Here is a 13354-nt window from a genome sequence, read left to right on the forward strand (position 1 = left end):
CCTGGCTCTCAGAAACTTCTTCAGCAAAATCTGAACTGGAAATGCTAATAGGCGCTCCTTCCCTTCTGAGCCCCGCTGTGTGCCCATACAGTGGTTTATGCCCACATATGGGGTACCATTGTACTCAGGAGAACCTGCGTTACAAAATTTTCGGTGCATTTTCTCTCATGTTTATTATGAAAATGAGATACTTTAATCATAACAAATATATTACTGGAAAATTTCTATTTTCCATTTTTTTCCGGCCTAATTGTGAATACTTTCCTCCAGCCCCTGTAGGGTTAAAATGCTCATTATACTCCTAGATTAATTCTTTAAGGTGTCTAGTTTCCAAAATGGGGTCTCATATGGGGGTTTTCAGCATACAAGCCTCCTAAATCAACTTAAAAAAAGAACTGGTCCCTAAAAAAAATCAGTTTTGGAAATTTCATGAAAATTTGATAATTTGCTGATACATTTCTAAGCCCAGTAACACCCTAAAAAAGTGAAATATGTTTACGAAATTAAGCCAGAATAAAGAGGACATATTGATTATGTGACTTACTAACTAATTTTTGTCATGTGCCTTTTTTTTTTTTTTTTTTTTTTTTTTAGAAGCAAAGAATTTCAAAGTTCGTAAAGTGCAAAATGTTCAAATTTTTCATTGTATTTTGATGTTTTTCACAAAAAACACACAAGACAGTGACCAAATTTTTCCACTAACATAAAGTACTATATGTTACAAAAAAAAATCTCAGAATCGCTAGCATACGTTAAAGCATCACTGAGCTATAAGCGCATAAAGTGAGACAGGTCAGATTTTAAAAATTGGCCTGGTCATTAAAGCCCCAAACAGGCTTGGTCCATAAGGGTTATTTATTTTATTTATTTATTTATTTATTTATTTATTTATTTTTTGCACTGAACCTGGAGGCACTGCAATACCAGGTCAATGCCTGGAGAGGACTGAGCAAGCTCTTTTTCCATCTCCCTGTTCTAAAAATCCATTTAATATATGGATAGGGGACGTATCAGATATTAAACTGATAAGAACAGATACTACACTTGATCTTAGCCAAAAGGCCGAGAAGCGATGCAGCAGGTGCTTTATAACGGAGAAAATGACTTTTATTCCCCGACTTGTGACTAGATACGAGCGGGGAAGTAGTCGTGGTGGGAGGCTCCCCGCTCGTATCTAGTCACTGTGCTCTGCCTCTTAGCGCGCTCGGCGGGATGATTGACAGGCAGAGAGGCCAGTAACAGACCTCTCTGCCTGTAAATCATCCCCTCTGAGCGCGCTGATAGGCAGAGCGCAGTGACTAGATACGAGCGGGGAGCCGCCCATCATGACTTCCCCGCTTGTATCTAGTCACGAGACGGGGAATAAAAGTCATTTTCTCCGTTATAAAGCACCTACTGCGGCCACGGCCGGTACGTGTCGGGGCCGCTCCAGGTGCTTTATACAATGCTCAAGGGAACCATATCAGCCCAAACAGGCTGATTGGTTCCCTTTAATCCTACATCTGATTTGTGAACATGAATTAATTGAGAGTGGGAAGATCTGTTGATTTTTTTTTTTTTTTTTTGTATCAGCAATGCCTGAAAGTGCCTGTGGCTTCTAGCCCGCAGTTTGAGGATGTAGACTGTCAGATAGAGGAAGTCACCTGTTATGACGATGATGATGAGGACTACATTGCGGATCCAACATGGTCTTTGGAGCGACAGCTGCCAAGGGCATCATCAGTGGAGGATGAGGTAGTTACAGTGCGGGTCCCACCTAAGAAAGGGAGAGGGCGTTCTCACAAGTCCGCAGATATTACTGTACCAGTCGTGGTCAGTGGTGGAAGCGGGGAGACCGGTACTAGGTCCTGAACCTGTGAAGCCTGGGCCTTTTTTGATCAAGCCTCTGATTCTACGACTGAGGTAATATGTCGTATTTGCTGGCAACGCGTCGGTTGATGAAAAAAATGAAAAGTGTTTAAGTACCATAAGCATGAACAAGCACATGCAGGGGAAGCATGAATTGCTGTGGAATAGTCGCTCTGAGAAAAAATGCCACACAGGTCCTGGGCTTCCAACTACCGTGACATCTACTGCCTCCCCTCCTCCACTTCCAAACCAAAGCGTCCCTCTTCTGCCGATGTGTCGGTGCAGCATGACCAAGCACCATCTCCACTCAAAGATACAGTTGGCTGCTCCCCACTGCCACCAACACAGCTGACACCTTTTCCTACCACCAGTGTGAACTGCACGCCGTACAGCTGCCAGTCTGGCAGCCAGCCTTCTGTGTACCAGGTGTGGGAGCATAAGAAACGCTTTCACTCGAACCATCCCAAAGCCAAAAAACTTAATGTTGGCATTGCCAGGCTGTTAGCTTTGGAAATGTTGACTTTCTGCCTGGTGGACACAGATGGCTTCCGCCACGTTCTGGCCCTGGCATGTCTCCAGTATCAGATGCCTAGCAGGCATTTCTTTGCAAGAAAAGCTGTCCCTGCCCTGGCCCAGCACGTGGCAGAAAATCTCAAGCGCGTTGGCTGCATCTGTGTCCACCAAGGTCCATCTCACTACAGACACATGGACCAGTAAGCACAGTCAAGGTCGTTACATATCCCTGAATATTTACTGGGTGACTTTGGTGGCTGACACTGCCTCTGGTGCCTCTGGGTTTCCGTCTACAGTCTCCAAAACTGCTGGGATGGTGCACAGCCAGGATACCCAACCTCGACAGGTAGCATCACCTGCTAACAGAAACCAGGCGGTTCTTAAATTAATTTGTCTTGGAGACCGTCAACACACAGGTCAAGAGCTGTGGAGGGCTCTGCACACTTAGACCGACCACTGGCTGGGTACTAAGAACCTGACACCAGGTAAGGTGGTGTGCGACAATGGGAGCAATCTCCTTGCTGCCCTTAATATCTGCAAACTTACGCACGTGCCATGTCTGCCACACGTCATGAACCTGGTTGTGCAGAAATTTCTTAAGTGCTACCCTGGTGTTGATGGTCTCCTGAAGAAGGCTTGAGGTCTTAGCTCCCACTTCCGACATTCGCACCCTGCTTTTGCACGACTGGCATTGTTGCAACGGGATTTGGGCCTCCCCGTCGACTGTTGAATCTGTGATGTGACAACAGGCTGGAATTCCATGCTCCACATGTCTCAGCAGTGTAATGCCATTATGCATAATGCAATGAAATTTCGCCTGGCCTGACTAGGAGTGGTGCGGACCTCGGGGTGTAAAGACAGGTGAAAGATCTGTGCACCATCCTTGCCAGTTTTGGAGAGTCCACCAAAGTGGTCATTCTAGATGATGCCCTTATCAGCATCACTGTTCTGCTGATATTTTTACTGGAACAAGTGTTAGGCACTCTGCAGCAGCAGGTCTCAGCAGTGATGGAGGAGGAGGAGAAAAAGGAAGAGGCAGACACGGAACCTTACTCAACGGAGTATGTACAGTCATGGCCAAAAGTTTTGAAAATGACACAAATATTATATTTTCACATGATCTGCTGCCCTCTGGTTTTTATGTGTGTTTGTCAGATGTTTTTATCACATACAGAAATATAATTGCAATCATATTATGAGTACCAAAAGCTTATATTGACAGTTAGAATGAGTTAATGCAGCAAGTCAATATTTGCAGTGTTGACCCTTCTTCTTCAGGACCTCTGCAATTCTCCCTGGCATGCTCTCAATCAACTTCTGGACCAAATCCTGACTGATAGCGGTCCATTCTTGCACAATCAATCCTTGCATTTTGTCAGAATTTGTTGGTTTTTGTTTGTCCACCCGTCTCTTGATGATTGACCACAAGTTCTCAATTGGATTAATGTTTTGTTCCCTGAGCCATTTAGTTATCACCTTTGCTTTATGGCAAGGTGCTCCATCATGCTGGAAAAGGCATTGTTGATCGCCAAACTGCTCTTGGACGGTTGGAAGAAGTTGCTCTTGGAGGACATTCTGGTACCATTTTTTATTCATGGCTGTGTTTTTAGGCAAGACTCTGAGAGAGCCGATTCCCTTGGCTGAGAAGCAACCCCACACATGAATGGTTTAAGGATGCTTTACAGTTGGCATGAGACAAGACTGGTGGTAGCGCTCACCTAGTCTTCTCCGAATAAGCTGTTTTCCAGATGTCCCAAACAATCGGAAAGGGGATTCATCAGAGAAAATGACTTTACCCCAGTCCTCAGCAGTCCACTCCCTGTACCTTTTGCAGAATATCAGTCTGTCCCTGATGTTTTTTCTGGAGAAAAGTGGCTTCTTTGCTGCCCTCCTTGAGACCAGGCCTTGCTCCAAGAGTCTCCGCCTCACAGTGCATGCAGATGCACTCACACCTGCCTGCTGCAATTCCTGAGCAAGCTCTGCACTGCTGGTAGCCCGATCCCGCAGCTGAAACACTTTTTTAAGAGACGGTTTTGGCGCTTGCTGGTCTTTCTTGGGCGCCCTGGAGCCTTTTTGGCAACAATGGAACCTCTCTCCTTGAAGTTCTTGATGATGTGATAGATTGTTGACTGAGGTGCAATCTTTCTAGCTGTGATACTCTTCCCTGTTAGGCCATTTTTGTGCAGTGCAATGACTGCACGTGTTTCTTTAGAGATAGCCATGGTTAACAGAAGAGAAAAAATGATGCCAAGCACCAGCCTCCTTTTAAAGTGTCCAGTGGTGTCATTCTTAATCATGAAAGATTGATCTCCAGACCTGTGTTAATGGAGCAATCACTGAAACAATGTTAGCTGGTCCTTTTAAGGCAGGGCTGCAATGATGTTGAAATGTGTTTTGGGGGATAAAGTTCATTTTCTAGGCAAATATTGACTTTGCAAGTAATTGCTGTTAAGCTGATCACTCTTTGTAACATTCTGGAGTATATGCAAATTGCCATTTTAAAAACTGAAGCAGTAGACTTTGTAAAAATTCATATTTGTATCATTCTCAAAACTTTTGGCCATTACTGTAGAGGAAGGACCCAACTGTTTCACAGTTGTATAGGTCTCCATTAGGCACTGGTTCTAGGTTGATTACTGGATGACAACCTTCTTTGATCCACGTTACAAGACCAAAGTGAGCAAATTCCTTTCACCCACAGAAATTGATAATACAATGCACAATTTTAGAAAGTACTCATTGATCAACTGGAGACATCTTTTGGGTCTTCACATTCTAATGTCATGGTGGAACAGCGTCAGCAACGCGGCAGCAGTAGAATCACAAGTAGCCGCCGCAGCAGCAGGCAGTGTGGCAGAACCCTACTGCGTGACACTTGGCAATCAATTTTTACCACCTCACCTCACCAGCTTGCTCGACACGCCATAGAAGTGTTATCTTGCCCAGCAGCCAATGTTATCTCAGAAAGCACATTCAGCACAGCTGGTGGGGTGATAACTGACAAATGTATCCATCTATCCACTGACAATGTGGATCGTTTGACATTTATAAAAATGAATCAAGCGTGGATCTCCGGTTGCCGATGTCACTGACTGGTGAACTGTAGCATGTCTTCTTGAAAATGTGAAATACACATTTCCACTACACTACATCTCACTTCTGTAGTTCCTATGCCTGCTGCTTCTAAAAATTGGATTCTACTGCTGCCCACAGCTAGGGTTCCAAGTGTTACAGCTGAATGTATTTTTGAAAAACACACCTGTATGAGCTTGATGCGCACTGCATACACCTCTTTCTCCTCATCCTCTTTGTCTCCAAATGGTTATTTTTTAAATGCCTCCATCTTTCCTGCCATGTTCTGCTACCTAATTTAGTTTAACTGCAACCTCCGTGTTCCCCGCTGGGCTCTTCTTGCTGCCACCAATGATACCAATTTTTCATAAGCGGCTAAAAAGCCCATTTTGGTCAGTTTACATTGCTGGATAATTTTTTTTTAAATCAATCTTTTCATCTGTTAGATGTATCAACGTTTCGTACAGAGGAGTTTCCAAGTATTTTTCTTGCATAGACTATAATAGGATACGATATTCGTTTGAATATACGAATATCGTGAGCTAATCAAATCGAATTTCAAATTATGAAATATTTTACTATTCGCTCATCTCTAGTAGTATTTTGTCCCCTTTTTTCCCCCTTTAATTCTTAAAGCCAAATTTCAGGCTATAAGTTATTCCATGTTTCCAGCTTACTCTTCTGTATGATAATTACACTTTCTCCTACTACATATAGGTGTCAAAATTAACCTGAACATCTCCCATTGACTTTAATAGGGTTCGATTTGAGTCGAACTTCAAACCAAACTTCACTACTGTTCGAGGTTTGACTCAAACGTGAACATATTAGTGTTCGATCATCACTACTCCTTACCCCTACCGACTCCATGTCCACAGAAATCAGCACACACACACAGACACAAATCAATACACAAAAAGAAATCTGCACACACACACACACACACACACACTTTATGCAGGGAAGCTCCAGGGCCCAATGTGCTGCCCTCCTCACACACCGGCTCAGGACCCTCCCCCTCCTTCTCTTCTGTTGTGACATTACAGCAGAAAGCAGCCAGAGAAGTTTGTGAGGACGGGGGCCCTGTGTCTCTACCCCTTCCTGCCTGTGCGGTACAGCTGTCAGGAGCCTCTAAGGGAGGTTGGACAGCCGGGCCCCCCTGGATCTAGTTTGAGCCCAGGCCCCTGACAGCTTTACTGCCAATGCTGCCCTGATGGCGGCCCTGGGAGGAGGACACACACAGAGTAGGCATCCCAGCTGAAGTTAACCAGGGCCTGGCTCTGCCAGGACCCCTGTCCGGGACAGTCCAGCTGTGTTAGTGAGTCAAGACACACGTGTATGTATGAATCAGAGACACTCCACTTATTCAGACTATCTACTACTCTAACCATGCAGTGTTAGATAACCCAAGGAGGATAAGTCAGGGAATAACCCAGCCCACGCTGAGAACATCTCTAAAAAGTGCAGGGCAGTATCCTAGGCTACAAAAAGGAACTGAACCAGATAGAGCAAAGTTACCATAATGAAGTTCTACATACTCTATCTCGCAGCCCCGTTAACATCGGATAATTTTGGACACTTAGCTACACCCAGGTAACCATGACTGGGGCTTGGGTCACCCTAGAAGGACAGGTATCCAGACACTGTAGGGCAGAAGGTGGTCAGCGAAAGCATAGTCGAAATACAAATCTCTCAAGTATCTCACAAGTATTCTCTGTAAAGTTCCGGAAGAGCACATAACTAACTTGAGTTGGGACTCCTCTGACAAGGTCCTCTTCACTTTTCAACTTTAAGCTACACCAGTACCGCTATATCTACCTCTTTTGTATCAGCACTTGCAAGTATCTCCCAGCACAGATCCAGTGAAAACAAGCCTGTATTTAGTTATGTCCTTTGCTACCAAAGTGTATTGTATTCTAAGAGCCTGTTCAGTAAAGCCATTATATTTATTCTACTGGGACTCATCATTGCACCAGCACCTATACACCTCGGGTCATTTCCCCCCTTTCTGTGGATGGCGGTGCCGATAGTCCGGGTGGATCAATTTCCACTCAGGACTACCGTGACAGGAGCCCAAGGGACCCATCACAGCCTGGCAGGTCACTGACCATTGGGGAATAGTACAGTCAGCCCTAACAACAAAGCAGGTATACCACCACACCTGTGTGCTGAACGAGCACTGGCATCACAACATTTCCATCACTGGCTAGGCTGTACTACACCACTGACCAACCACCACAGGAGTGGCATCACCAAGAACATCTTAGTAGGTGACTGGTCGAGCACCACAGGTGTTCATCTGGCCGATACTGCAGTATTAGCTGGGTGACACATGTAAGACAACAGCCGTTGTCTTACACCATGTGAACATGGCCTTATTGTTACACAATCTAAAGCATCACAACATGATTAAAACCACTTAAAAAGAAACGATAAGAGCTGCAATAGATGTAGGTGCACCCCCATAATCTTTGTTGTAACAAAAAACACCAAGAAGGGCTGTCATGCATGCAAACTAGACTTGCTACACAAATATAATGCAGAAAAGGTCCAAGCAATAAATGAATGAAACAAAAGCTAAATCACAGAAGAATAAACCTCACATATTCTGTTATCTTCCCATGTATTGTGTATGCAGTAAAGCTGAGTGTGTGTGGGTATTATATACTTTCATAGAGACTGTGAAAGTGGCCCTGCCATTTTAATAAGCTTTCACCCCTTTCATTGCATTAACCCTTTTACTGCCTTAGACCATCAGGGAAGTTAATAAAAATGAAATTTTAGTTGACTAAATCAGGAGTGTGTCTTTAAAAGCAAAACCCTATATAAACTCTTGCCTGTGCGTTTGTAACTGCCATTCAAGATTGCATATTCTGTACTGATGGAAGGTGGATATTAAGAATCATTTGTTCTGTTGGCGTTGTTGTTTTTTTTTTGTTTGTTTTTTTTTTAACCAGGTTAAAACAGACCAAAAACATAAAACAAAAAAGCAAAAAAGGCTGAAAAAGCTTCAGTTTACAGCTGAAAGAAATTGTTAAAAAATGGTGTATTGATTGATGTATTGTGATATGAGACAACTATTGTCTCTTTAAATTGCTCTTAGAACAAGGACCTGTGACAACATCAAAGGGAAAGTTCTAAAGTCATTGGCCAGTGATTGGCCAAGGGTGACTTATAACACTGGAATTCTAATATACAATATGCTATTAAATTCAGTATGTTACCTCTGACAGTACTGCAGTTAAGTCATGTGACAATTCCTTGAATTCAATCTCAGTGGATGGATAAATTCCATGTGCAGCCAGACATCCTCTCGTTTTCAGTACTCGAATTACTTCACTGCCAAATTCTTCTGCTGTGAACCAATGAGGAGCAAGAACAGCAGTGACCAGGTCCACAGAAGCATTATTTACTGGCAACTTTTCAGCTGGTGCCACCCTGTAGAGAGAAGAGAGATGATTGCCAGTGTGATAAATGCAATCTAATCCTATCATTATATCCCCAGTATTAATAATTCCAGTGCACTACTCACATGTACGACACATTGTTTGCTATAGTATGTTGTTTTGCCAAATTTATTTGGGACTCACTGATGTCTACTCCCAGGACCTTCTTGAAGTGAGGAGCTAGAGGCAAAGTATAACGTCCATTCCCACAGCCAACATCCACCGCCATTTCAAGAGGTCTTCCTTCTGTCTATAGGGAAGGGAAGAGCATGTTCTGTAAAAGTCAGCAAGAAATCTTTCTGCATACAGTAATTTCTTTGAAAAGAAAAATTCCTTTTTAAATAGTGGCAACTATTCTGCAGCACTTTACACTGCTTATCATCACTCAAATTGGTCCTTAACCCCAACTAAATTCACTTATTAGTATGGTTTGGAGAGTGGGAGGAAACTGGATAGTATCCGCAGAAAACCCCGCCCGCTGCCGGCGCTATTACACGCGTCAACAGCGAGCAAGGAGGAGTGGGTAAGAGACCGGGGTGGGGGGGTTGCGGGGGCTTCCCGGGTGACTAGGTGATTGATTGTCCGGGCAGCCCATAGGGAAATGCGGCAGATTGTTAACAGGCCAAATATGGCCGATAATCGCTTTGTGTAATAGGGCCTTAAAGCAATACGGCCTCAGAGATCAGCTGTAATGTTTGTTATAGTAACAGCTGTAAATGGTAGAAACATACATTCATTTGGCAAGTGTTTTTTTTTTCTTGTCCACTCTCTGTAACCGGGTGATTGTGACACACACACACACACACAGGGTCAATGGAGAAATTAGATGTAAATCACAGAAGGAATTCAGCAGGGAAAATACTGGTTTGGCAGAGACATCAATAAGTAGTGTAGGACAGTGTTCAGACTGGATCGCAGACAAATGCAAATAAAACACAGAATAAGCACTAACTCATGGTCAAAAGTGCAGTATCGGTCATACCTTATGAGGTGAGGACTGCACCAAGGTTCCAACAGGCACAGTCGTAACACTCTCATAAGAATTACAACAGAATTATAACCGTCATGATTCACAAAAGGAAGGTTTTCCCAGAAGACACTATATTATTAGATACCAACTTAGGAGAGAAACACTTACTCCGGCTCATGATTTTTTGTGTTTTGCTTCTTGTATTCATTTTGCTTTTGTTGATTTGCCCAAAAAACTTGTCATCTATGGTTATTGTCAAGAGGAATTCTAAATAATGTACCAGTAAATATCTTATATCTATCACACATTCAATGCAGTTGTGCCACAATGGACATTTATTACCTGTCTACAGGATGGGTGATAAATGAATGATTAACAGGAGCCCCACCAGGCCCGTTTCTGCCATGAGGCAGACTGAGGCTTCTGCCTCAGGCGGCAGCTCCTGTGATCCTGCAGGGGGCGGCAGAATCTTCTCTGCCGCTGTCATTTTAGTGAAGTTTATCTTCACTAAAATAACAGCAGCCCCGGCCCCTATCAGTGCTGGGTGCCGGGCCGCCCCCTGCCGCCCTCCCCAGGAACTGCCGGGCTACGTCTCTGTGATGTGTGACGTCACCCGGCAGTCTTCCTGAGGATTGGAAGAGCCTGCACAGCCGGCCACAGCGGCTCCACATGCTGATCCCTCCTCCTCTTCCCCAGTGAGTATAATAACAGGGCAGGGGGGAGGCTGAGGGTGGTGATTGATTGTAGTGGGGGATGGGGGGTCATCTGGAGGGTGGGGGTCAGGTATCAGAGCCAAGAAGGGAGCCATGTGTAAGCCAGAGCCAGATCTGTAGCTCAGGGATTACAGCTGTGTTGTGCTCCGTGTATGAGCCCAGTCAGAGCCCGTCCAGGCAGTGGAGTGTGAAGATTGGAGTGTGTGCACACTGGAAAGCACATCATGCGTCCTTGTGACAGCTTAATGCCTATCTGGGTGATGTAGAGGCTGTATGCTGATAACAGTAGCAGAGCCCTGTGGTATCCTGTCAGTGTGTGCTCCTCCTGTGCTGGACTCCAGCCCCCTCCCCCCCCCCTACTATACCCCACTGTATACCCTAGTCTGAGGCATAGTGGTGCAGATGGTAAATAGCAGCACATGTGGATATATATGTACCCTGGGGGCCCCAGTATACATATACATCCACATGTGCTGCTATATACCACCACTATGCCCCAGTGTACCCATATATCCACCTGTGCTTCTATATACCACCTGCACCACTATGCCTCAGTGTACATATATACATTTGCTACTATATACTACCCCCTCCACCAATATACTACAGTGTACATATACACATGTGCTGCTATATACCACACTATACTGCTAAATAGTGTGGAGCTGCCATGCTGTGCACACTAGTTAGTAATGAAGCGCACAGCTTGTCTGGATCCTCAGCCCCTCTATATGCTGGAACTTGTAGTACAATAATTACATGACTGGTTCTTTATAAAGTAAGAGGTGTTTGAGGTTCTGCAGCAGCTGAGGTGTAGGATGAGGTTCTGCAGCAGCTGAGGTGTAGGATGAGGTTCTGCAGCAGCTGAGGTGTATGATGAGATTCTGCAGCATCTGAGGTGCAGTATGATGTTCTGCAGCAGCTGAGGTGCAGTATGATGTTCTGCAGCAGCTGAGGTGTAGTATGAGGTTCTGCAGCAGCTGAGGTGTGTTATGATGTTCTGCAGCAGCTGAGGTGTATGATGAGATTCTGCAGCAGCTGAGGTGTATTATGAGGTTCTGCAGTAGCTGAGGTGTATGATGAGGTTCTGCAGCAGCTGAGGTGTATGATGAGGTTCTGCAGCAGCTGAGGTGTATGATGAGATTCTGCAGCATCTGAGGTGCAGTATGATGTTCTGCAGCAGCTGAGGTGCAGTATGATGTTCTGCAGCAGCTGAGGTGTAGTATGAGGTTCTGCAGCAGCTGAGGTGTGTTATGATGTTCTGCAGCAGCTGAGGTGTATGATGAGATTCTGCAGCAGCTGAGGTGTATTATGAGGTTCTGCAGTAGCTGAGGTGTATGATGAGGTTCTGCAGCAGCTGAGGTGTATGATGAGGTTCTGCAGCAGCTGAGGTGTATGATGAGGATATGAAGCAGCCGAGGTGTATGATGAGGATATGAAGCAGCCGAGGTGTATGATGAGATTCTGCAGAACATCATAATACATAATGAGAAAATAATAAGATTACTAATAGCTGAGGTATCGACGTGAGAATACGTGAGAATAGTTCCTACACAATTGACTCTAGTATCGGGGGAGGGGCGCCATTTTAATTTTCGCCTCAGGCAGCAGAAAAGCTAGAATCGGCCCTGAGCCCCACTGCATGAAATTTCCACTGATAAGTAGTATGCTGATCGCTCTGAGAGGGAGTTCGTACTGAGCTGTAGTGTTGCTCAAACTTAGGTTCTAGCCATGTTTTCCTGGCAGCCCTAAGGTAGCATCTAATTTTTCCAGACGCCAGGAGTTGAATGCAGAGCTTTGGCCCATGTGCAAAACGCACAAACTTTTCTGTAGTTTGCTTAACACTACTGAGCTGTTGCAAAACCAATGCTAAAATTCATAGATTTTTTAAGCCACATAGTCAATAAAGGAAGCATCAGGTGTGATGAGTGGCTGCGCTGGGCATCTGTGACCGGTCACTTGCTAGATGATACTGTGTGACTCCACTACTGTGGTGGTTGGTCAGTGAAGTATAGCTCAGCCAGGTAGAAGGTTGTCATGACGCCAGTGCTACCTCAGCACACAGGTATGAAGGCACACCTGCTTTTAATGTGTGGCTGGCTATACTTTTTCCCAATAGTAGGTGACCTGCTGGGTTGTGATGGGTCCCTTGGACGCTTAACACGGTGGTCCCGAGTGGAGTTATAACCCACCCGGACTGTCGATACCGCCACCCACAGAAAGAGGAAATTACCCAAGGATGGTGTCGCTTTTATGTAGCTGCTGGTGCAATGATCACTGAGTCCCAATAGAATAAATAAACTCATTCTTTTTACTGATAAATCTTCTAGAATACAGATGAATAATACTTGACTGATACAAACTTAACTTCACTAGATCTGTACTGAGAGCTGTTGAGGTATAGAGTAGAGTAGTGTAGCAGTGCAGACTTGGTTGCGTGCTGAGAAGAATAGAGAGTTCAGAGAAGCGGAGAGGAGTAGGTCATGAGAGTCCCAACCCAATGTAATACTGTGCTCTGCTGAAACTTTAGAAGAAGAAGAGTACTTGAAAGAAGAATACTTGTGCCCGTGTTTCGACCTTTGTCGCTATATCAACTTTTGCCCTGCAGTTTTGAGGTACCCGTTCTATCAGGGTGACACAAGCCACAGTCCTAGTTACTAGAGTTGAGCAAAGTGTCCGAGGGTGTCTCGGTGTCACCTGCATTACAAGATAGAGTATGTAGGCTCTTAGCTGCTTTGCTCTATCCGGATCAATTCCTCTTCTTTAGGATACTATCCTGCACTGTGTTGAGA

The 13354-nt window shown here is 44.7% G+C and overlaps 1 protein-coding gene and 1 non-coding gene across 2 annotated transcripts in view; both read right to left on the minus strand.

Annotated features, from left to right (window-relative positions):
• LOC138800937 (putative methyltransferase DDB_G0268948) overlaps positions 1-12541 on the minus strand; it is a 46574-nt gene extending 34033 nt beyond the window's left edge. Inside the window, exons 1-4 of the mRNA XM_069983194.1 lie at positions 12193-12541; positions 10192-10228; positions 8966-9129; positions 8658-8871 (exon numbers count right to left, since the gene is read on the minus strand). Coding sequence (XP_069839295.1) covers positions 8658-8871; positions 8966-9108 — 357 coding nt within the window. The 5' untranslated portion in view covers positions 9109-9129; positions 10192-10228; positions 12193-12541. The remainder of the gene's footprint in view (positions 1-8657; positions 8872-8965; positions 9130-10191; positions 10229-12192) is intronic.
• Positions 891-1074, minus strand: LOC138802241 (U2 spliceosomal RNA). The gene has a single exon (XR_011364717.1). It is a non-coding gene; the product is annotated as a U2 spliceosomal RNA (small nuclear RNA).
• Positions 12542-13354: the final 813 nt, after the last annotated feature.

The sequence above is a fragment of the Dendropsophus ebraccatus genome, chromosome 9 (genome assembly GCF_027789765.1).
Source record: "Dendropsophus ebraccatus isolate aDenEbr1 chromosome 9, aDenEbr1.pat, whole genome shotgun sequence".
Taxonomy (NCBI): domain Eukaryota; kingdom Metazoa; phylum Chordata; class Amphibia; order Anura; family Hylidae; genus Dendropsophus; species Dendropsophus ebraccatus.